This window comes from Alligator sinensis, unplaced genomic scaffold (genome assembly GCF_000455745.1).
Source record: "Alligator sinensis unplaced genomic scaffold, ASM45574v1 scaffold159_2, whole genome shotgun sequence".
In the NCBI taxonomy this organism is placed as follows: Eukaryota; Metazoa; Chordata; order Crocodylia; family Alligatoridae; genus Alligator; species Alligator sinensis.
The window spans coordinates 1,594,714-1,620,452 of NW_005841992.1; the positions used below are offsets into that span (position 1 = coordinate 1,594,714).

At 43.4% G+C, this 25,739-nt stretch overlaps 1 protein-coding gene across 3 annotated transcripts in view; it reads right to left on the reverse strand.

Annotated features, from left to right (window-relative positions):
• Nucleotides 1-438: 438 nt before the first annotated feature.
• SERINC5 (serine incorporator 5) overlaps nucleotides 439-25,739 on the reverse strand; it is a 55,956-nt gene continuing 30,655 nt past the window's right edge. For 2 of the 3 annotated variants that reach the window (XM_025201383.1, XM_025201382.1), the window contains exons 5-12: nucleotides 25,577-25,670; nucleotides 23,750-23,961; nucleotides 21,893-21,988; nucleotides 19,052-19,178; nucleotides 16,930-16,996; nucleotides 11,239-11,278; nucleotides 7,754-7,901; nucleotides 439-7,402 (exon numbers count right to left, since the gene is read on the reverse strand). In XM_025201383.1, the coding sequence (XP_025057168.1) occupies nucleotides 7,255-7,402; nucleotides 7,754-7,901; nucleotides 11,239-11,278; nucleotides 16,930-16,996; nucleotides 19,052-19,178; nucleotides 21,893-21,988; nucleotides 23,750-23,961; nucleotides 25,577-25,670 (932 nt within the window). In that variant the 3' untranslated portion in view covers nucleotides 439-7,254. The remainder of the gene's footprint in view (nucleotides 7,403-7,753; nucleotides 7,902-11,238; nucleotides 11,279-16,929; nucleotides 16,997-19,051; nucleotides 19,179-21,892; nucleotides 21,989-23,749; nucleotides 23,962-25,576; nucleotides 25,671-25,739) is intronic. The other variant, XM_025201384.1, reaches the window with a different exon arrangement.

Here is a 25,739-nt window from a genome sequence, read left to right on the forward strand (position 1 = left end):
CATAGCTGGCAGAAGAAGTGTTGCCTTTACTTTACAGGGGTAAGTAAGGAAACTAACCCTGTGAAGCACCCGGTTCCACCTGAAATGCACCATTTTCTTCAACAAGGCTTCCAACTCAAAATGTCCCCCTCCCACAACTTTGCTGTTCAGAAAGAGTAGAGAAGGCTTGAGATTAGAAAAGTGAAAATGTCACATCTAACAGATACAGTTATTTTAGGTATTTCATTTAGGTACTGTACAAAGTCCACCTGTTTCAAGACAGGCTACTGGTATTTTCTCAATCACCAAGCCCAATTAGAGGTTTAAAAAGAATGAATTTTGCCTGAGCTAGTGTTAAGCAGTTGCTGCCAAAACTAGAATAAAGACTGACATTTTAATTCAATTATCAGTTAAATTTCCAGCATCTCTATTCATGTCAAAGCAACTCTCAGGAGTTTCAAACATAAGTAGAACTTTATTGGTCCATTAAATATTAAATCTATGACACCATATTCACTCAATGTACAAAAGAAATGTTCATAGAAAAACTATTAACATGCTTTAAAAAATGCAAAGGTGTTTACAACTGAATTGTTCTTAAGTTCTGAAATCTTCAACAGCTCTCGAAATTCAAAACAGTATTACAATAGCTAGAGATCATAACATTAATAAACTGTTAAATAAGCTAAAGCTAGTAAACCTCTATTTCACTGGGCTACAATTTGTAAAAAGAGAATACAGAGATTAAAAACTCCTTTGATATATTAAAGAACTTTAAAAAAATATTTTAAAATTAAAAATTGCCATTAAAAACAAAAGTTAGTTTTTTTAATCTTTTGTATCCAGTTTTGAACCTGGAATACAAAATTAAACTGAACTGATTTGTGCTAAATACAAAATATGCAAATGAACCTTGTATTTCTTTTGAACTTGTATATTATAAATGTTGGTACTAGGCTCAAAATGAAAAGATACTTCCCATGTTATCTTTTTTAACATCAGGTTTTCATCAATACTGCCCAGCAATATTTAAAAACCTGGGTATATTTCAATAAGGGAAAAAATAAAATGACAGTATGAATTACATGATTTCTTTATAGCCATCCAAATTTCGTCTTGGCTTCAGAACGAAAACTCTTTGGCAAAAATACAGTTAGTGTTGCACCCCACAAATCTGACTGCTCAAAACTTCCAGAGCATTTGTTAGGATGCTGGAAAGGTTCCCAAACTGACAACCACATTTCTTAAAATATGTGTGCAAATGGCTTATGATCTACAGTAGTCAAAGCAATCAAAGTGACTTCGGGGAAAAAAGCCAATTTATTTTCAATACTAAATAACTATACACTATCATTTCATTATAATATATCAGAGCTGTGGAACAGCTTTTAAGTCATACCAGAAATCCTTGTGATTAGTAAGGTAAATAGGTTTAAGGTCTTATTCAAACCTCCAAACTATCCTCGGATGTTAGAAAGTGAGTCACCATGCCAGTCTCAGCCATTGAACTTAAGGACTCTACTGGTACGGGCACACGTGTGTCAGTTCAATAATCTCTGAACGCTCCCCCTTTGTGGGTGCTGTGCCCTTTAGGTATCAGAAGTACAAAAATAGGAGTCAAAACAGTAAAAAAAAAAAGCCATGCACGATCCCTGCGATTCCCTTTGACAGGATCATGTAAAGCACCAGTATCAAGAGACAAAGTTTATACAAAACTATAAAAACTAAATAAAATCCACTGCATTCATGATACATTTCCCTCCTTCGAAGAGGTTATAGGGAATGGGACTAGACTCCATTACAGGCATCAGAAATAAGTCATTTTAGCACAGCTGAGTCAGTTTTAAATACTAGCACTGATTCACATTTCCCATTCAAGACCCTGCTCCAGCTTTTACCTCATCCAGCAGATAAGAGACTTACTAGTGAGAGAAGCACTCTTTGAGGTTTACCATCATTGAAAACACCCCAGTTTTAGGGGTCAAGTAAGAATTTGGCCACTTTTATGTAGGTTAGGAGCTTCTCTCACTGGGGAGAGCTGGCTATGCAAACTGGGATCCACAGACCATAAGGAGGAGAAATAAGAATATTTCTGGAGAATGAAACAACCTGAAGTGCTGCTGACCTGGAGGGCGGGGGGTGGGCAATACACCAGGAGGGAGACACCAAAATACAAGTTCCCCCAGGGTGCCATTTCTCCTTAGGCCAGCTCAGACAATAAATACACGTGGACTGTCATCATATTGGGTTTTAATCTCGTTTTGGACAGAACTGAACAGTGTTAGAAGTAGTAAAAGAAAAAAAAATCAGTGGGTTATTTGGATACTGATCCAATCAAAAGTTCCACGACAGGTTTTAGAACATCACAGGCTGTTGGTCTAATTAAAGCAGGGTGAGCACATGCTAATTACATACATTCTCCTGATGCATTGATTGGAAAAATGTTTTACCAGAAACTAATTTTTTAATGATGTAGTTGTTTTCCTGATAGAAGTATTTGCCCCCATTAAAGGCATTAAAGGCAAGGAGAATTATCTTTATAGGTGCATAGCTTGCAACTTCATAAACACATCTGGAGTTTGCAAAAGGTGCTACATAATAAATAAATAAATAAATAACGTGCAGTGTTTATGATTAGGAGAGGAAAAGACCTCTGCACTACTTACAGGATAGCAACAATAAATTACCCGTTTCAGGAAAGCAGCTTGCTTCCAAAGCTTCCTTCCTCAATGTGTTTCAGCGGGATAAAATGGAAGCATTCTGATTGGTCTACTGAAAAAAATCCAGACTATCCAATTAGGCTTTAACTAAATTAAATGGAAAAGCATAATATATTTTATAAAGGCCAGTCAATTTTAAATAGAGTCTGAACATAAAGTGTTTTACAGTCCTTGCAATTGTAAGCACAATTTTTATTTCCAACAATAAAGCACTTCTCCTTTCAGTACCTACCTGTTAGAAGGGCCTGAATACCTTGAGGACCTGTCACACTGAGGGCAACTGCAGTATAGGAGACAAATCCTTTTGCTTCTCCAGGATTTCTAGTAAAGGTTTTTTTACCTTGTTTTGCAATCTAGATGTTTGGGTTCAGAGGCTTGCTCTCAAAGGTCACCTTGGCTTCTATTTGAGATGAAGCTAAGAGTGAACTGGGGCAACCACAATGGCTTTCTTGGCAAACTAATCACAAAAATAAGGGAATGAATGATTATTCCAAGTTCAATTAGAATTTCAGCTACAACGAAGAAAAGTATTCAGGATCAAATTTACAATCTTGGAACTTTCAAGAAGCCTTTGGTTCTCTCAAGAAATGGAGGCCTCCTTCAGTATGGTATATGCTGTTGGGTTGCCAGACACGCTACTTCATAAACCCCAGATGAGCTGAACTAAATCTGTGGGGATCCTGGATTCAGGAGGGAGGGCAAGATCTTAGTTATCCTTCATCCTGGACACCTCAAAAACTAAGTTGAGGAAGTCCCCCAGAGCAGGACCCCAACTCATATGCATGGAAGACCTGTACAAGGAGAGACCACGGCAGCAAGCACTGAGCAGGCAGAGTTGCTGGTGCCTTACAGGTTTATCCTTTCTGCAACCATAATTTCTTCTGTAGGAAATAGCTATTTCCCTAAATAATCTAATCTAAACTACAAGGAGAATGCAAATATGCATATAAAAAGTGTAATAGCAGAGAGATACTGCTTTTGGATTGGATTTCTGAATCTGACTAAAACCTTCAGTTGGCCAAGATGAAGATACCCTATAGAGATGATCCATTTTATGGGCAATGATTGAAGAGATTCAGCCCATCAGATACAAAGAATGATTAACGGTATTAACACCATAATTCAGTATACTAGCTGACCTTCTCTGGTCTGGAGTAATCTGCCTAGGGGTTGTTTCATACTACAAACACACTGGTATTTTAACCATTAAAACTTTTTTATAAATTTAAATACAGAACTGCAAGGCTACCTGTACAGGTGCTTGTATAAGGAATTCTCTGCATCTCAATAGTGGTTCACAGTTCTAGTACCAAACTAGAAGAATTTGAAACTCCACAAGGTGCTTCTAATTTCTGTAACATATAGCTCAGCTAATAAGCTTTTTATCAGCCAGACATTTTGGCAATAAATGACTTTAAAGTTTACTTTAAAATGAATCGGTCATTTCTATTATATCAGTTCAGTCACACACATCCTAGCACATTGACTGGGGACTTTTAACAAGCCATAGGCTAGAACAACCTGGTTCAAAGTGAGCTGGGTGGCTCCAGCAATGCATGCTAGAGAGCGCGCGTGCATGTGTGTGCGCACTTCCCCCAGCTCCCTGGCTGCAGCAAAGGTGCAGCTTCCACCCTGCTGGAGAGCTGTGCAGGGACTGGGCAGCTGGAAGCTATGTCCTCACTGCTGCCAGCCCCCACTTTCCACATTCCAGCTGCAGCACAGCACCTCACAGGCTTGAAGCTACATCCACACTACAGGCAGGGAGCAGGAGAAAAGGCAGCAGCACAGACATAGCTTCCAGCTGCCTGGTCCCAGCACAGGCTAAGCCCTGTGGCTTCATGGGCTGGATCCAACTCACAGGCCATACCTTGCTAACCCCGCCCTAGTGTCTACAGTTACTGTTACAGTTTGGGCAAGGCACCCAAACAGTCTCATCTCAGGACTCTTACGCTCTTGCCTGAAAGAGGGGCTGTACTAGATTGTAAATGCATAACCTGCTGGTGCAGAGATCTGCTTGGCTAGACTCGCAGCACCCTCCCAAGTTCATAGCTGGTACGAGGGGCTATCTGTATAGGCCCCACAATGGAAATAAAACCAATCAGAATGCACAAAACTACTTATTTGCCATTCTGTTAACAGCAACATTTATTTACACTACTTTTCATTTATTTATTTAGCAAGGTCTAAATGGGAGGAGAAAAGACCAGATTCACTTCCTGAGAGAAGAAATCCTCCATCAAATCACAGCAGAGTGGGAATTTTGAGGCTATGGAAACTCTTAAGAACAAAGGGAAAGGCCGATGTGTCTCTAGAACTGTGCCAAGTTTGCAGACTTTGCTAGTGGAAGGAGTATGCAAGTGTTTGGAGTATTTCAACCCTTCTAGGCTCCAAATTGGACAGAACCCCAGCCTCCCCCTCTCAGCTCTAAGGAGAAGCCTGAAACCGCTTAACTTAGATGACTTGGGGCCAAGTGGTGTCCAGTCTCTCCCAAAAGACAGATAAGTTTGTTTTTACTGTGTTTAAATTATGTTTTTAGTTTAAAGAACATTCGTGTTGATCTGAACTGCTAGAATGCAATACTGGGAGCCATCGTGGATGGTAGGCTGTATTTGAGTAAGGCTTGTTTATGGAAGAGGTTTAGGAGGAGACAGGCAGGCAGGAAGAAGATACACCTCAGTGCCCAGGTAGGCACAGTGAGAACACTAGAGAGAAAGTGTTCACAGAACAAGACCCCCAGCAGATGACAATTTATCAGCTGTGCAGTAAAATAACTGCCACAGTTATTGCAGTATAGAATGATCAAGGCATGATGGCAAGTTGACAAACCACTTGTCTCAATATATTGTGCTTTTCTACATTACACTATAGCTACTGAGAGTGAGACATGCCAGCCCAGAACTGGTCACTTCTTGCCGTATCATAGTTGATGGATTTTTAAAATTTTATAGTAAATAGTTGCATTTAAAACCTAGGACATTCAGAAGCTTCAAATTATATTTCATCTATTTAGCAACTGAAGTCTTTCAAGTATACTTCTATCATAAAAAGCAACTAAAATGACACTGAATCTTACAGTGTTCACCAAGCAGGTAATTTTCCTGATCAAGGATGTTCTATTCATGCTGAGATTTGGTTGTTAAATCGCTAGCCCAAATTCTAGCAATGAGGATTCTGAAAATGGAATAAGAGCTGTCCAGTCTCTGAGAAAATGTGTAATTAAAATATTCTAGCTCCCACCCCCATAGTGCTGTTGTCCCAGAACAGCCAAAAGGAGTAGAAAAGTAATAAGTTTATATCCCAGGAAATGTGCACAGGTCTGTTGAATAAGAAGGCAGGTTGAATAAGAAGAAGGCATTATGCACAGTCCCTTTTGCTGATCATCACTGAACTTTAAAGCATAACAAAGTGACTAGGGAAGACAGAAAAATGAGGCTGTGGCAAAGGAAATATTTAGATAGAGATAAGAAAGAAATAATGTTCAGGTTAATATACCCTTAAACTTTCATTTTTGAGGTTTAAGAGTGACTGGAAACATTCACTTACATTTGCTCAGCACTTCCTCTGTCAGTGATACACATTCAATTTAGAAAGGAAAAAAAAGAAAGAATCAAGGATGTACCCTGCATAATATCCCTGGATAAACTTCTCAGCCTGCACTCAGCTGGCACTTACAAAGCAAATCCCTCAGAACTACATTAGACTATCAGCTGCACAGACAGCATTAATGCTTCGTTGACAACTGGACCAGTTCTTGAATTACATAAATATTTTGCTTACATAGATGTTTGAATTGAGAGGTTTTTACCACTATTTTCTTGTACAGTATCTATAATCTCTGAATGTTTGAAATCCATTTCACCACTCTTTTCATATAATAAACTAATTAAAAGGTGCCTTTTGGTTAATATAATAAATATTTCTATAGCCATTGATACATTTTTCTCATTCCATGTTTACAATAACTTAATATATTGAGTAAGAGAAGCCATTTTTGAGCAGATGCTTTGCCCAACTCCCACTGTAGTCAAATACTTATTGATCTGCTATTTTTTCACGTAGATGCTTCTGTCAAAAAGTTTCCTGGAGGCTAGTATCAATTGGTGTGCAGTACAAGATAAGTTTGAATCAGCATCATGATTACTTTCCTTTTAAAAAAGATGTCACTGACAGTACAAGTAATAACTTTTTTTGGCTAGAAGGCACCTGGTGTTCTCAAGAAGGAAAATGCATTTACACTATGTTTTGTTTTACTTTTGTTTCGATAGAAGATTGTCAGTTATTCAAAAACCTTTACATTTTCTAGTATATGCAACATTACACATTTTCCTTCCCCTTCTACACCAGTGTTGCAACACCTTTGACTAGACGCATGTTCCTTGGGACTTCATCTGTTTACAAAGTTAAAAATGGTTTAATAAAAGTCTTCGGCTCTAGAGTTTCTTCTGACAGAAAAAGTCACTAACCACCACATTAATATGCCTGGTTGAGATGATACCTCCATCAAAAATGACTGATGTGGTATACTTATAACAGAATAAATGGCTCTGGAAAATCTTCACACTGAGAACTGTCTGGTTGGACAGCAGAGAGGTGCTATGAGAGTCCATAAGTAGAGCAGGACGCACACCCAGCACGAGATCATCTTAATCCAGAAGATGGACCAACTTTCACTGAAGATTTTTTCAATCTCAGCTTCTTCATAACTGAGAAAGATGAAGAGAAAAGGTTAAAACCCCACACACCCACCACACAGCACTTAAAACAGATACCCTTCTATTGTGGACTGCAACCGTCTTTTATTTTTTATGACAATAACGGATTCAAGCAGCCTAACTTTGTACTGGGAAAGAGGCCAGTATCCACGTGTAGATTGAGAACTTGTTTGGGGACCAGCCAGGATAAACCAGTCTTTTCCCTCTCTCCAGTTAAGGGACCAGATTTGTGAGACTTCTCCAGTTATGGGAATAGATCTGAAGATCCAAAAACTGAGTGCCCAATTAATGCGACATTAACACTCAATGTCTTACCCTTTAAATTTTTCAAAATGTACTTACTGAAACCAGTGGGTTACTGTCATCATCACATAAAGAGAAGCCAAGAAGAAAATGAAGTGGAAGTAGGCATAACTGTACACAGTGGCTTTCTTTTCATCATAAATTACAGTCTGACCTCCCCTTTTTACAGCATGCTCCTCCGTATCAGCTGTATGAAACAGGAAACAAGACAAGAAAAAAGTTTCTTCACAATTCAAACAAAGAATGGCACAGTGGTAGAAGTCACATCCTAGGAGACTGATTAAAATGAATAATCTTACACCCAATTCAGCCAAGTATTCCTATTCAGCAGAAGACTTAAACATCTCCTTGACTTTAGATATGTGCTTACATCTCATTGAAATGATCATTTAAATGAACAGGACAAATTCACGATTAAATGTTGCCTCCAAGTGAGATCTTAAATCAACTGGGAGGCTTTTTGAAAGTGGTGACATGTAGGGGGTACACGGGGACATACGTGCAGCCCCTGAGAGTGCTGGTGCATCCCCCGTCAGGCCGCACTCCCCACCCAGGTGATGAAGCGGGGGGGCAGGCAGGAGCACTGGTGCCCCCCTTAGAGCGCCAGCTGGGGAGTGTGAGCACCGGGTATAGGCTGCAGCTGCTTCCGGAAGCCCCGTGGCCACTTCTGGGAGTGGGGCGGCCGCTCACCGGATGGTAAATTTTGCTGTGGGAGGACCACCCCCCAGTTGACGCGTGGTCGCTGACTGGTTGCTGAGGGAAGGGCATGTGCCCTGCCTGACTAAGGCGGCACCAGTTGCCCATGCTTCCTGAGCTTCTAGGCCAGTGATTCTCAAACAGGATGCCACACAATATTAGTACTACCAGGTGTGCAGACACTTAGGCTAGGGACAGACATTCAAAAAGCCAGAGCCTGAATTGATTCAGTCTTACAGGTTAGTCTAACCTGCCTAGATTGAACCAATTTGCAAGTGAACAGATGTTCATGAAATGCTGGCAAAGGCTTGTAGTGGCTCAGGCCAGGAGCTGGGGCGTGCTAGAGCAGCCCTTGGCTGCAGAGAAGCTATGTGGGGGGCAGTGTGGCCAGCCCTGATAGTAGCTTGGAGTGAACTGGCCCAGGAGGGAATTTAATTCCCCCCACCCTGTCCCACCAGCATGGACCCGGGCCGGGGTCCGCTGGGCGCTCCCGCCTTGCTGCTGCAGTAGTGGGGCCAGGGTGCAGCCAAACACCAGCCAGCATTTCCCCTCAGGTGAGGGGACAGGACAGGAGGTTATTCTCCACTTTACCCCCATTGCTCCTGGGGGACCTCAGCTGAGGTCTGGCCGCCCCGTCCGCCGCCACCACTCACTCCCTGCATCGGGCCAAGCAGCAGGATAAGCCCCCTCCTGCCCCCTTGGCCAGATGCCCCCTTGCCTAAAAGAACCTACCGGCCGGCCTCTGGCCAGACCCCCAACTGCTGCAGATCTGTGGACAGGGAGGAGGGAGGACACCCCTCCCTGGCCAGTTCACTCCAGGCCTCTACCTGGGGCTGCTGGAGCAGACAGTGGAGACATGCAGGTTGTGCTAGTGGGATGGAGGAAGGGTGGTGGGGAATAAAAAACTCTCCCCTGCTCCCTTCCATGGCCAGTGTCTGGCCAGGCCCCCACCCCTGCCTGTCCCTGCATGGGCTGGGGAGCAGAGGGGCAAGGCCAGCCCTGCTCTGCTGCAGCAGAGAGCCCCACCCGGCTCAGAGAGCATGCCGGGATACTGGGGGACTCTGATTTAACTTAAACCAGGAAGGGGTCTGGGACAGAAGTTGCATAAACCAGTTTGAGCTCAATCAGTTAAATCTTATACTACATTCAACCAGATTTATCTCAAACTGATTTTGTGCACTGAACTTATGTTCTGTTACAGGTTTAAACCAGTTTCTGATCACTTAAACCAGTTTGTGTGTAATGTCTGTCCTTAGTCTTACACATGATTCACAGGATAAACCCAGAGGTTTCAAACTGGAATTCACATTTTCAAAATATTCTGACTAGCTGTGGTCCTGTTGCAAAGAACTCAGAAAGAATTGCTCTGCTGTTTTTCTACAGTCAAAAAAAACCAAGGGAAAGCTAAGAACTAGCATTTTCCAAGAGGCATCTTGAGTCTAAAATGGCTGAGAACCACTGTTCTAGGCACTGTACAGGTCTCACAGCCCACTTCCCAATTCCACAGTGAAAGTCCCAGCAGTATTGGGCTGCAGCCCATGGGTGCACTAACTGGTTTTCCACTGGTCCTTCTACACCAATGGTTCTCAACCTATTTAGACTCCAGCCTCCTGCTCCCCACCCATAATTTTTGAAAATTTAGCAGCACCCCATTTAAAGACATGTACTTCTTAGTGTACTTACATTCTTCTACCCTGTGGAACCCTTAAAAGGATTTTACAGGAGGGCAGGGCATCCCTAACAGTATGGCAGGAGGTGGTGCACAACACTGGCAGGGGCTGCTTGGTAGGACATATTGGGTAGCTTATGGGTTGGTCATTAGATCCCTGAAGGAGGCACCTGTTCCTGCAGCATGACAGTGGCTGCTGGTACAGAGACTGTTGCCAGGTGAAGGCAGCAAGGGCAGATCCACGCCTTGCTCTTGCCCCTACCCCCATCCAGCCCCTCCCTCTCTGAGGGGGTGAGTGCTGCTCCTGCCAGCACAGCTGCTCCTCCAGGGACTCGAATGCCAATAACCAGAGATACCATTCTCCATGGCCCCTTCCAGCAACTCTGGGAGTACGGGAGGAGTTGGGGAATGATCCAGGCTGAAGAAGAGTGGCCCTACATCCACCTGCAGCAAAGCATGCTGCTCAGATCATGGGGGCAGTTGGCACTGGGAAGTAGGGGTTGAGCTTTTCAGCTCAGCTCATTCCCCTGCTCCCCTCATGCTCCCAGAGTTGCTGGGAAGGGCTATGGTGAACGGTGCTGGATGGACTTGGGATGCCCAGCATATGGAGGAGCCAGCGCTTACCTCCTCACAGGAGCCAGGCAACATGGCACCCTTCTAAGCAGCTTGCATCACCCAGCTGAGAATCACTGTTCTACACCAGCTTAGAAGGAGCTGAGGCTGACTCACAAAGGCTGAACACACAAGTTTGGCAGACACAAAAAGACACTCCCTTTTTCTACCTACCAGTATTAAGAGCCAAGATTCCTCTTTGATTGTTTCTTTAAAACATGGACTGCAAGTAATTAATAACCCCGTGGTTTTACTTCTTTTACTGAAATATTTCCCTTCTTGTGCTGTTACATGTAATGCAGAAAATCTAACAACAGATTAACCACATAGGCAAGAATAGAAACTTCTCTTAATTGGAGAAAAATTCAGGTTAGTTTTAGTTTAATTTTCTAGGTTCTTCATGCTGCTGAAGCAGTCTCAGTTCATTATCAGATTAAGGAGTCTGTGCGTGGGGTTGCACAGAAATCCTTGCTTTCATATTTTTCTGATTTGGTCTAAATGTTGAAAGCCATACCCAAAGTAAAAGATATAGGGAATTCATGATTACCATCTCCATCAGGTGTACAGCAGAAGCAGCAACGAGCCACCTGTGAGAGACACCAAATTGAGACTTTATGCATTAAGAGAAACAGCCTTCTCTTGACAAAGGACAACAGTCTATTTTAATTTAAGCTTAAAACTGGAGGTTTGTACTTATCAGGAAAAACCAGGAAGCTCCTTAATAAGGCTTGATGCCAATTAACTATGAGGAAATATTGCACGTGATCATTTTACATTATCCAAAACCCAACATCCAAATTGCAACCGTGTTATATAGCTACAGTGGAGCTGTGTTATAAGATGGCTGGGCACTGTAGTCGGCTCCTCAGACTTGTAAATGTTTACATAACATTTCTTTATTGAAAGGATGACACAAGGACAATTAAATTGCAGGGGTTCCTACCACATCTGGCAGGACTGCAGCTGGAAGAGAGAAAAATGTAACTAGGCTGCTAATGAATTTTAGTAGTTGGAGGGCCGGAGTCAGGGGTAGAACAATAAAAGTTTATAATATTTTTACTTAAGCAAGAAAAGAAATTTTTTGACAAATGTCATGTCTTAATTTAGAAGCTTTTCTTCACTGGTGGCACAGATGCTTCCAAAATACATTTGTTTATTTCCATCCCTTTTCCCCCATTTCCATTATCTGTTGGGTGCATCTACATGAGATGCTATGTCGCCAGGCACAAAACGTTATGCCAACACTACTGTGCGGCAGCATGAGAAAAAACCCATGTAGCATCATGACTGTGCAGTAACAACTGCACAGTCCACACATTTGTAGACGCACCCCTTAATACATAAGATTACATCTTTATTGTGCATTTCCCCTATTTTATGCTTCTGCACATATTTTATGGCAGAAGCACGTTAGCATTTTCATACAGCTCCAATATTTGTTGTGCTGCCATTGCTATTTAAAGATTTTTAGGCCAATAAAGATCACATAGCAAGAAATGGATGTGGGTACTTTCAAGTTTGTAATGTCTATTAACGGAAAGTAGAGACAAGCATTTTCCTATAGAATATGCATAATTAAATATAATCTCTACATACAGAGACACGAACAGCAGATGTCCTGCTTAACTGCCTAGTAGCTTATTTGAATAAGGAAAATACGTGATTTTCCAATGGTTTGGCTTAACAGGCTTCTTGCTTTTAAAGTAAACTTAGACAATAGCTTCTGCCTTTAGCTTCTATTATACGCCCACAAGATCCTGAAATGAATGCCAGGTTCCTCCCAAAGAAAGCGCGTTTTCTTCAGATGCTTTTGTCAGAAATTCAGGGCTTGAAACATTAACTGATGCAATTAGTACTGTTGGCATGCATACAAGTAGCCCTTCATAATGCTAAATTGTCTGTAGTTTAGGTGGTGAAAGACTCTGTACAACACACGCAGCTGCAGAATCGTGTTTACATTTCTGGGCAGAAGACAAAAGCCTTTTATCACAGGGAAGACAATCAGAATGCAATTAGTTGCGTGTAAAATGTAAAGAAATGACTGGCAATGGGCAACAGTTCTTGTACAGCTCTTTAAACCCAAATGATCTAGAAATAATTCTATTGTTGAGTGCTCTAGCTCAACTGTTCGACCTCTTCAGGCATGACCCATGTTTACCAGACAGACTAGCTGTGCCAGCTAGTGCCTGCCTCTTCCATTCAGCAAAGTGCATTCTACACACACAAGAGCTTAACCGCTTCAACCTCTCACAATGAGAAGACCTGGACTGTAGGTCAAAGTCTGCACAAATGACTGTCAAGCAGGCAACAAGTATGCATAGGAATCAAACACAGAGGGTCACCATTAGGCACACATGCAAACACAGTCCTAAAGTACTAACCACTTGCTAGGTGTAATGCTGATAGTATCTACTTGAGATTCAGCAGTAAGCAAGAGCTGCTATTCTCCAAAGAATTGTGTCATATACCAGTATTTATCACTTTTTACATGTAAAAAATAAACACGGCATGCATGCTTGTCACGTGCTCAAAGTTCGTTACTGTAGTATATTTACACTGCAACTGAGAAAGGCTAGAAGCAACACTTTTTGAAAGCTGAAAGAGAGCCTCCATTCTAGAGAACATTCAGGACTGCCAGAAAGCAGATTTTTATGCTACCCAGTGATTTAAGTCCTCAGGTCTAAAATATTTTTAAAATGTAACTAATTTTTCAGGTTGAGTCATTAAGTTTGCAAAGTGCACAAATTTTTGAGCAAAAGGATTTGGAGAACTTGGGTTTTCAGAATGCTCACATGTAGTAAGTGGTTCAAATCACTTTGTCTTTACTGAAAGATGGATGAGCATGGAGAGTATGAACAAATATGTCCATTGTGACCCAAGAGAAGAGTTGCAGCAACTAACAAGCAAAAGGGGGCTAGCATGGAAGCAGGAATTCAGCCTTTTATAATAGGAACTGATGACATTCATTATAGTGTGCCTTTTAAATGTGAAGCTATTAAGTGTATGTATGGAAAGTAATTGCTTATTTTTGATACCTAGCATGACAAATTAATTTATTATACTTCTCCATTAATGCTTCTCCATTAATGCTGACTTTCTGAAGGAACATCTTGAGAAGCTGGATACCTTCAAGTCAGCTGGCCCTGACAATCTTCACCCCAGGGTACTCAAGGAGCTGGCAAGCATTATAGCCCAGCCTCTAGCACGGATCTTTGAAAACTCTTGGCGCTCTGGTGTAGTGCCCGAAGACTGGAAGAAGGCCAATGTGGTGCCTATCTTCAAGAAAGGGAGGAAAGTGGATCCGGCTAACTATAGGCCCATCAGCCTGACTTCTATCCCGGGGAAGATCTTAGAAAAGTTTATTAAAAAGGCCATCCTTAATGGACTGGCCGACGCCAACATCTTAAGGGATAGCCAGCACAGGTTTGTTGCGGGTAGGTCTTGCTTGACCAATCTCATTTCCTTCTACGACCAGGTGACCTATCACCTGGACAAGGGAGAAGAGATTGATGTCATATATCTTGACTTCAAAAAAGCCTTCGATCTGGTGTCCCATGATCGCCTCTTGGAGAAACTGGCCAATTGTCGCCTTGGGTCCTCCACGATCCACTGGCTGGAAAATTGGCTCCGGGGTCGGACCCAGAGGGTAGTAATCGATGGAAGTCACTCATCGTGGTGTCCTGTGACCAGTGGGGTCCCCCAAGGCTCTGTCCTTGGACCCATACTGTTCAACATCTTCATTAATGATGTGGACACTGGAGTCAGAAGCGATCAGAACTGGCCAAGTTCGCCGATGACACCAACCTCTGGGGCAAAGCATCCACACCAGAAGACAGGCAGGTTATCCAGGCTGACCTGGACAGGCTCAGCAAGTGGGCGGACGAGAATCTGATGGTGTTCAACGCCGATAAATGCAAGGTTCTCCACCTTGGGAAAAAAAACCCGCAGCATCCTTATAGGCTCGGCAGTGCTATGTTGGCTAGCACTATGGAAGAAAGAGACTTGGGGGTCATCATTGACCACAAGATGAACATGAGCCTGCAATGCGATGCTGCGACTAGTAAAGCGACCAAAATGCTGGCTTGCATCCATAGATGCTTCTCAAGCAAATCCCGGGACGTCGTTCTCTCCCTGTACTCGGCCTTAGTGAGGCCACAGCTGGAGTACTACGTCCAGTTTTTGGCTCCACAATTCAAAAAGGATGTGGAGAAGCTTGAGAGAGTCCAGAGAAGAGCCACGCGCATGATCAGAGGTCAGGGAAGCAGACCCTACGATGACAGGCTGAGAGCCCTGGGGCTCTTTAGCCTGGAAAAGTGCAGGCTCAGGGGTGATCTGATGGCCACCTATAAGATTATCAGGGGTGACCACCAGTATCTGGGGGAACGTTTGTTCACCAGAGCCCCCCAAGGGATGACGAGGTTGAATGGTCACAAACTACTTCAAGATCGTTTCAGACTGGACATAAGAAAGAATTTCTTTACTGTCCGAGCCCCCAAGGTCTGGAACAGCCTGCCACCGGAGGTGGTTCAAGCGCCTTCATTGAACACCTTCAAGATGAAACTGGATGCTTACCTTGCTGGGATCCTATGACCCCAGCTGACTTCCTGCCCTTTGGGCAGGGGCTGGACTCGATGATCTTCCGAGGTCCCTTCCAGCCCTAATGTCTATGAAATCTATGAATCCATAATGTGTCCTTCCCTGTAAGGATACCAAGAAGAAGGGCCATGGGGAAGAACACAACACACCAGCAAGTGAATGGTTTGGAGACCTTCAACAAGCTCTGACATAAAAACTCTAATACTTTTGATCATATTTTGCCCTTCTCGAATATTTTTCAAATCAGCATTTCCTGCAACTCAAATATATCTGTCTATATTCCTATTGCAATCTTGACTTGAGAAGATGCAAGCTTCTGGAAAACAGTTAAATCCCAGTTTAGAGAGAATTAGATAAAGCAGAAAACTGCATCCTCACAGGAAGCCTGTAGAACATCAGGAAAAAAAAACATCACAAAATTGCAAGAATAACTGCATGCTATTTGTGATCAGTGAGCTTAGCCCTCAGAAGGACTAGAAGCAGCTGCTCAGGGGCCAATCCATATGGTAGGGACTTCAAGAAACATTTGGATAATTCAGTTTTTGCAGGTAAAAGGGAATGCATGTCATGGGAACAGGCTTTTATACTTCACCACCCTTTTAAGCTGCAGGTTCTATAGCCATCATACATACAACAGAAAAAAGCTAGCAGGGTAGTCAGCACAGAGATGCTGTGGGAGGAAGCAGTCTGGAACCCCCTTCCCTGTTACTTGGAAGAAGTAACAACAGGGTGGCAGTAAGCTACCAGCAAAGGGCTAAAGAGCCCTGTTATGGTGGCAGAGCAAGTGTAGCTTGCAAGGAAATTAGTTGCAAAGGGCAGTAGGTGCAGGCAGCACAGCCAGGGAGACTGCAAAACCCAGCCTTCAGATTGCAGGTAGTAAACACTGGGCTGCTGAGGAGGGGGTTAACAGAACCTGGGCCTCAGAAGGGGGGAGAAGAAAGGCCATATAAACTTAAGCCTGGAGACCAGACTAGCTCAGATCCTCACAACCTGAGGAACTCTGCAGGTGTACTGTATGGGGACATAAATTATGTGTTTCTGTTGCTGTTTGCGGTTTATGTTACACTGTTAGGTTTGGAGTGGCTTAAAGGGATGGAGGTAACCACAAAAGGGTGCCATCACTGTGTCAGTGAGGTATCCCACAATTTGGGGGCTATGTTCCAAGGGCCCAGCACAGTGATGCAGAGCCAGAGACCCAGCATAGAGAGAGTGGCGGAGGCCAGAGACATGCTGACATCTTTAGCTGTGAGCTTGGAGCCTGCCTACAATCCAGGCTGTGACTTGGGGTGTTGAGCAGAAATTAGTACCCGGAAAAGAGCCTAGAGAAGTTAGTGCCCCAAAAGGCAGAGAGAGAGAGAGAGAGAGAGAGAGAGCGCGCGCCCTGCTTGAGTTAAAGGTGTGAAGATTCGCTGACTGGCAGCTGTTGGTGAGCAGGATGGGCCAAGGCACTGAAAACTGAACTCCAGTTCTCTGAAGGCAGCCTCGCAAATATGTTACATCAAGATGTGGCAGGTGAGAGAGTGAGGCCAGACTGGGGAAGCTGGAGTAGGAGAACAGGCACAGCGTGGCCCCTAGTGGGTACTGCCGCCACCCCTGGAGGCGAAGCCCATTACAGGGATAATGCAGGGAACAGGTAACTCACTTCAGTTTCAGGTGTTGCATATATTCCTCGCAGTGCTTCAGAGCTCGCACGGGTAGTTGAGGTCAAACTAGAACAGAAAGCAAAAATAGTTAGTATAAGCCTGTTTTCTAGAGTGCTGGGAAAAAAAAAATCACTTTTCTAGTAAGGGCTCAAGGTTTTCATCCACTGAATTAAACAATACTACAAGACACAGAAACAAGTGCTAAATCTAAAAAAAGTTTATTCTGTGCAAATTAAATCTGTAAGACATACTTACTCATGTTACAATCACAAACTTAAATTAGACCATTTCTGCTGATGCTCTTGCCACCAGGCATGGACAGTCAACATAAAAGCTAAACACAATGATTTGCATTTCGAAACAGTTTCTCTCCTGCTATGTGACTGAGGTTTTGTTCTTGCTTGGTAATTTTACAGCAGTTACTTTGACCAATATTGAATGGAAACACCAGTCAAAACTTTGTACAGGAAACAACTCAGTTAGCATGCAGGTTTAACTGACATTCAGAAGCTAGTTACCAGAAACCCTATTTGTCTAGTCCAAGGGTGTCAATACTGCCCTCCCTTGGTCCAATACACCTCCAAGGGACCAAGGGAGGTGGTGCTCTCCCCTACCCTGGGGGTCTTCAAGAGGAGGTTAGATAACCATCTAGCTGGGGTCATCTAGACCCAGCAATCTTTCCTGCCTATGCAGGGGGTCAGACTTGATGATCTATTGAGGTCCCTTCCGACCCTAGAATCTATGAATCCCTGGTTTAGTCAATAATCCCACAGTGTAGATCCAGACAATCCATGGGCAGTTCATGTTCCATTTCTTCTTGGAACCAACTCTCCTGCCCATTCTTTCTCTTGCAAGTTATGCTATGCAAACTCTCCACTAGCCCACCCAGGGCATGAACAAACATACAAACCTAATTGTTTTTAAAGGGAGGGAGAGCTGCTGCTGCTGCTTGGGCAGCTTACAGCAGCTTTTATTTTCGAACAAATATGTATCACTCCAGTCTTGTGGACAGTAAATGTTTCCTTTTTTTTTTTCAAAGGTTGTATGTGTATATATTCTTACAGAACTGTTCTATATTTGCATTTAAGTCCTTACAATGTTCAGCTAGACAGCTGTGCTGTGGAACAGAAATGATTACTACAGTGTTCAATCTGCACTGCTGATGGAGGAAGACACTGCTACTTTCTTCAGAATATCAGATATTGTTTTCAAAGTGAAAATTCTCATCTTTACAATTCAGAAAGTTTCCAAAATACGAGTGGAAACCAAAGCAATGATATCTGCCTGAGTCTATAGCTGGACATCCTGGGGCAGCTTCTTTTGTAGACCCCAATGACACTGCATTGCTTCAACCCTTTTTTAAACTTTTTCCTTCAACAGACTATATGGACTTGCCCATTCATTATTACAGAATATTAGATCGTGAGTGTAGGTCCTGCTAGATGAGCCCAGAAGAATTAAATCCTTCTGAGGAGGCTATAGCTCCTAGACACAGTATATGCAAGACTCTTTGGGAGTTGGCTACATCCGCACACACAAGTAGCTGCTGGAATTAATTACAATGGCCAGGCAGCTGGGAAGAATTAGAAAGGTCTAGATTCATCAGAAGTTGTAGTTACTGGGCCAGCTCAATACAACCACATTAGATGAATGTTATACTGAGACTAAACATAGCTTAGGAATCAAATGCTATCTAATTGTGGGAACATACTTGACATGTAAAGTAGTATTTTGATTGTTTAATAAACATATAGCCAGTGATACACCTATGACATTAATGTGTTAACTCAGGATTCTGCTAGTGCTCCATGCACGTATAAAAAATGTAAAATTCTGGATCTGTCCAGCTTTTGATTTATCCTCTCTGCCCACCAGGCTCATCACCTGGCTGACCATGAACAAATCTAGTCTTGTTAAACTCACTGCACCTTAAACTGTAATTATTACATTGCTGACCATTTGAGAAGAAACTTCCAGCTTCTCTGACTATGGGGGAAAATTGCATCTAGAATTATCCATTTTTAACTTCTAGTGTTTTACTTGCATCACGCACACACAAACCTAAACCTTTTTGAGTATAAGATTCCATTTATAGTAGGATACATATGGAAACATACATACCAAGAATATAAAATGCAGCAAAACAGAATGGTAGTACCCAGTCCAGTAACCAGGTTCTCATCCCTGTGCAGCCCTTGGCCAAATTCAGGTACACAAATTGTGATGTTCTTATTGTTTTCATCCAGGACTTAAAGATAAAAAAATGAACACTATTACTAAAATTCAGTCCACATTACACAGAGTTTCAGATTCAAGAAAATATTTAGAAAAAAGCCAGGCTTATTAATTGAGACATCAGTAAGAATGGTTTGGATTTCATTTCTCTCTCTCTTTTCTTAAAAGAAAGGTTGTCTAGGATAGGAAGCTAACATTACCTTGCCAGATTTAGTTCCGTACTCCAAGAAATACTACATTTCAGTACCTTACTAGCTCACTGGGGCAGAGCAGAAAGGTTTTAGGCCCTGTGTTAGTTGCTGAACTGACTAGCAAAGAAGCTGGGGATTTATCAGCAATGCTGACCTGCAGTTGAGAGACAAGTGACACCAACATTTGGAGATGCTCTTACAAACTATATCCTTTGTGAAGTTGGAGGCAAATTAACCTGCACAAAAAAGGGGAGCTTCAAAAGGTAGTTTGGTTAAGAATACACGCTCAATGACATGGCTTTCCTATTCCTGGAATGACATACAGAGAACAGAACCAGCGTACTGATTATGAGCATTTTTTATTTAAAGATAGAAACAAATAAAAAGTACTGCCCTCAAACTGCTGGCAAAATGCCAGCATAGCCTTTGATATCCCAGAGTACAGGCCCTCTTGCTTTATGATTTGCATCTGCTTTCAGCTAAAGTATGTGCCCTTTAAATGCAAAGCCACACTTGTTTTCACTGTTATTCTGTACAGATATTCCATGTTTTAGTCATTAGCAAAGAGCAGGATTACAACCACACATGAGAATACATTGGAAACGTTGTTTTAGTATCATGAATGCCCCATCTTTTTTTATTTTTTTCAAACTCTAGAGCCAAAAATAACCTGAATTCAGTTCTGTTTCCCCACAGACACTTTAGCTGTTTAAACGATACAAGTTTTTCAGGGTTTCTTCAGGCCTACGAGTTGTGTTATTTCCTATGTTTTCTGATGGGCCACTGCTTAGAGATAAGATGGTAATCGTCTAACTCTTTCCTTATATAGTTTTTTCTAATTACTGCTGCATTGGTAATTGAGCTAAGACTAACCTAGCATTGAAGAGATTACAGGAAGTACTTCTGTGCAATAAATCTGAATCATAACAAATCTATTCTATCACTTGGAAAACAGATCACTTCTCACTGGATTCACCAATCTGGCAAACCTCCAAGTACAGAATCAATAGAAAGAAGAAGAAATTAAAATCAAGTGTAAAAGGGTGCCTAGTGTTAGAAAGGCTATATCAGGGTTTGTGATGTGAGGGAGCTCTGTACATATGACTTGTAATGCGGAAGAACTAAAAATACATATGAAGGAGTACAATAACTCTAAGTCAGGAGTTGGCAACATCTTTGGGCACAGTACCAAAACACCCACAACCTCTACTTGGAAGATGTGGCGTGCAAGGGGCAGATGGCGGGGGAGCTGTGAGGGGCCCAATCCTTGTTGTGCAGCCTGGGACCCTTCCCCGCTGTCCACCCCGAGGCGCACGTTCACCTGCCACCAGCAATAAGCCAGGCTAGGGCTCCACAGACCCTGGTCAAGCTGCTTGCAGCCTCCCTGTTGCCTGCTGTGAGCAGCCAAGGCTCCGTGGCAGGCGGCAGGGGCCTTCCCAGAGCCTGGGCTGGCTGTGGTAGGTGGCCAGGAGGTGCAAGCAGCTGTATCAGGGTCTGCAGAGCCTCAGCCTGGCTTGTTACCAGCGACAGGCGCACGCGTGCCTCAAGGTGTATGGCACGGAAGGGGCCTGGGCTCTGCTGCCACAAGGATCAGGCCCCTGAGCTCTCCCGCTGTCTGCCCCAGGTGCATGTGTGCCTGCCAGGAGCAACAAGCTGGGCCAGGGAACTGTGGACCCCAGTGCATCTGCTTGCAGCTTCCTAGCTGCTTGCCACAACTGGCCCAGGCTCTGGGCAGGCCCCTGCTGCCCGCCACAGATCCCAGACTGCTCATGAGAGGCAGTAGGAAGGCTGCAAGCAGCTACACCAGGGTCTGTGGAGCCCCAGCCTGGCTTGTTGCTGGTGGCAGGTGCAGATGCACCTCCAGGAAGATGGCGGGCAAGCCACGAGAGTCCTGATCCTTGTTGTGGCAGTGCAGCCTGGGCCCCTTCCCAGCTGTCCACCCTGAGGCATGTGTGCCAAATATAATTCCTTTGCAAGTCATGCTCTGGCACATGGGGCAGGGGTTGCCAACCCCTGCTCTAAATATATCCAATCAGGATTAAGATTCTTTTGTTCCATGACATCATTGAGCACCAACTGTAGCAATTAGAGGTGCACCAATACATCGGTACATATCGTATCGGCACCGATACAAGGAAAATTGCTGATAATGTCAATCAGCTTTTTGGCTGATGTGGCCGATAATGTCACCAAAAAATGCCGCATGAATGCACCGCAGTGTAGCATGCAGGCAGCCACAAGCACAGCCTGGAAGCCTGGAGAGCAGTGTCTGGCTGGTAAGTCTGTTGTGGGAGAAGAGGCGTTGGGAATGGGGGATGCCAGATAACAAAATATGCTGGTTAATTGAGTGGCCCCGGCTGCCGCTTTTCCTGACACATCTGAGGTTGCCAGAGAGTTTACTGTACTTTGCGTTAAGCCCCTGTCTATGTAGGATTGGCATGGTGTGATAGTTTATAGGTATACACCTATATAGACAGTCTATAGTATACACACTCACTTTTGATGCAAAACGCCCCAAGAGCTTCAGATAACTTACTAGTTTCTGGTGGTTTGCTTGACAGAGCTGAGAAGGTGAGATACATGACATAGCAGCTGATGAGTCCTGACTGCAACAAACCAGAATGGGGCTGACCTTTAGGAGGGGAGGGGAAAAAGATTAGGATGCTGGTGACTGGTTCATCACTTTAAATAAATTGGAAGGCAAATTTAATTCTTTAAAGCGTGCAGTTTTGGGTTTTTTTGTTTTATTTAACACAGGGAATATTTTTTTAATCCTTTGCCTGAAAGCCATACAAAGCTGTCAGCCACATGGGACCCATTTTGTCTGAAGGATGCACATGTCCGTTCTGTCCCTTCACAATGGCTGCTCTAGGAAGTGTTCAAATTCCCAAATTGTAAGAAATAAGCCTGTGTTCTAACCAATATTATCTAATATAAAAACAGAATGCATGGCTTGCAAAAACTACTGTCTGGATAGGATGATATAAGTTGCCTGTGGGTGCGTCTAAATGTTCATTAATGCGCATTAATGGGTATTAAGTTTAGTACTCGGATAACCAAGTACTAAATCAATGTGCAATAACTTGCGCTACTGTGCAGTAGTGCTGGCACATGGGTTTTTTGTAACCAACTGCGCAGTAGCTTAATACTACTGCACAGTAGAGTATTAGTACACGTTTTGCCCGGCACAATATTATGCAGTATTATTAGGCTACTGCGTAGTTAGCATCTCGTGTAGATGCACCCTGTTAGTATTTAACTATGGAATTATTTGAACCACTGACGTCTCCAGCTCCAGCACGTGAAAAATACTATCAACAAGAGGTCCTGGTGAAGTAGGGGGGACATGAAGAGTGAAATGTGGATCTATGGCCACAAAATCTTTTAGAAGATCTCATTTAAAAAAATTATAAATAAAAAACCAGCCATGTAGTAGATGCCTTATTAACAGTATGACATGTTTAAATAAAATTAAAGTAACATTTTTTCTCCTGATTTATGTTTTATTTAACTAGGGTGTATAAAGGCGATTGCACAAGAGCTGAAAATAAAGTCTTACTCTTGTATATTGTGTGTGGAGGGAGGGGATACGTGGTGGGGTGTTTGGGTGGGTGTGGGGGGGCTACCTGCAAACTATGTCCTGGGACTGGCCAGGGGTGGGGGGAGGGAGGGGTTGCCCTAGGGGGCACATGCAGCAGAGCTTGCCCGGGGGTGTGGTGCAGGTGCAGTCCACCCCCACTATCTGGCCCACCCAGACACCTTCCACCCATTTGGCCGTCTGCAGATACCTGCTCATTGTGCCAGGTGGACTAAGAGGGTGGAAGGCAGCCAGGAGCTGGAGCCCTGCATGCTGGGGCAGGAGAAACCCAGCTGCAGCTTCCCCCCTGCCTGGCTAGGTGTGTGATGCCCAGCATGTCCCCATGCCTACTACCCTTCCCATGCTAACCTGCTGGTGGGGGGAACGAAGCAGTACCCAGGCAGCTGCAGCCACACTAGGAACAGCCGCGTCAGGGAGCTGTACATGCTGACTGGGGCTGGAGCTGGGGCCAGGCTGCCTTGGGCAGGACCAGGTGGGGCTTGGCCCCATTCAGAGCACTGTGGGGGCAGCTGTGGGCTGAATACAATCAATTTGTGGGGGAACACCAGGAGCATGGGCCAGATCTAATCAGTTGGTGGGTTGGATCCAGCCCATAGGCTGTATTTTGCCTACCTCTGGGCTAGGCAGATTGATGGCAACGTGTGCTGGCAGAAACTATATCAACATCACCCCATGTTAGAACAGCACCATCCTGAGTAAGTCTGGTGTCATTAGGAGCACTAGCAGCCATAGTAGCTCTTAACTGAAATGTGAAGCCTTAGAACAAATCACAGACAAAGGATTCAGCATACTTACGATCCTGGACACAAGGTGATATGGCTACCAAAGAAATAAGGAAGCACAGGCCACCATTCACACCAAGCAGGATCTTGTTGAAGGTACAGCCATCAGAGCGTGTGTAAAAGATAGCCATCAAAACCAAGGCAGCCACAGCTACAGAATACAGGATTAGTGTGCCCAGAGCTAGTAAACCATACCACAGTTTATTCTGTTGTGTGCCTGCAGTCCTGTTTGGGAGAAAAAGAAAGTGCTAAGCATTTAAACATGTTCGTTATGAGGAAAGCTTAGTAAGGAGTGTGTTACTAGTGAGTGCTACACTGGTCTGTCTGGAGAATACACATTGCTACAGCAATATAGGTTATAACTTTGACAGAGATTACTATAGTCCTAATATTTCTCAGAGTCACCTTTAACAACCAGGAAACATTCCTTAATGCTAGCATTGATCAGATAGAACGGCTTTATACTAATATGTTTAAGGCTCAGCTATTTCCATATATGCAGCCAACTGCAATTCTGAGATCATGAAATAGCTTAGAGCAAAACATCTGCAAGTCTTTGACAAACTAGTGCATCCTGGCTCCTCCAAGGATTTTCCTGGCTGGAGCTAAGAATGCCCTTTTTGGGTCCCAGTCCATTAACAAGACTCTGGAAAACCACTGTTCGCTACCACAGCTATTTTTGTCTTGTAGCATCACAATGGTTTTGCTCATTTACACAACAGGACACTTTTCCCTCTATGTACCCTACAAGTTTTCCTGAGCCTAAATGTCCTCCCCACACAGAGATCTATTTGTGGGGAGAGGAGGTGGAGAGAGGGGGCAGATAACTTAATTGTGCTGGGTGCCATCTGTAGTAATGTGGTGTAACACTTCTGTCAATGGTTTCTATAAAATCTATAATGAGGATAGTGCCTCAGCTAAATGTCCCAGCTGGAGATCTGTTCTTAGTCAGATAAGCAGCACAGGCCATTAGTGGCAGTGATAGTTATGCTCTTACAAGATTTGAGGTTTTACCCTCTCCCCCTTGAAAACACATGCCAAGGAAAGAAAGGGAGACCAGCAGGTTTAAAAGGTATTCCCAGAAGCTAATGTGATAAATCGGGCAAGAGAAGCAGGCAATGAAGGCTGCAGAGGAATGGATGCAAAGGAGATTAAAAGAAGGAGATTTTGTATTTGTGTAGGTGGTGTTCAGATGTTCTCAGATATTAACAGGGTAAGGAGGAAAGGGACACCAGAGCTGTCTGGCTGGAAGTCAAACTTAGATAGAGTGTCTGTACCAGTGCATTAAAAATAAAGGAAGCTTTCAGGGTTTCAGATGGTAGAAAATGTCTGAAAAGGAAGCATCAGCTCATGTCCTTTCACAAAAGTTGGTCTGATGAGTTTTAGCATAAGCTTAGTAAACTGGTAAAACCTGCTGTACACCACGGCACACAAGGCTTGTGCCTACACTGTGAATCCAAGTCAGTTCTTTTCTCTGGCACCATTCTGTTTCAAATCAAATGCGTTTAGACACAAGACTGATGAAGCTTGAAACAATGGGACCTCTGTAGCTTAGCCTGTTACTATCTATTGGCAACAGAATCATTCCAGTTAAGTATAAAGCATAAAAGGGGTAGCAACAAATAAAAAGAAGAAAAATGGCATCCAGGCTGGGGGAGGAGGAGAACGGGGGAACGGTGAGAAACCCTCCTCCATAGGAGGCTATCACACAAGTAGGCTTTATTTTTATAACAGGAGGCATACAATGCATGTTTTAATACTGACTTAAGCTGAATCAAAGTTTACCTTTAAAATAACTCCATTTCAATACTACACAAGTTATTGCTTGCCAGACACATACCAGTTTTTATTCCATTTGTGTGCAAACTCCACAAGCAGGATAAGCTGAATGACTATAAAAAGGAATCCTCCTGCTGCTCCTACATAGCGCCATGCTGCAAAGCAGAAGGTCGAAAGGCAGACAAATGTCAGTTCCCACATCATGCTTGAGTGCTTTGACAGAA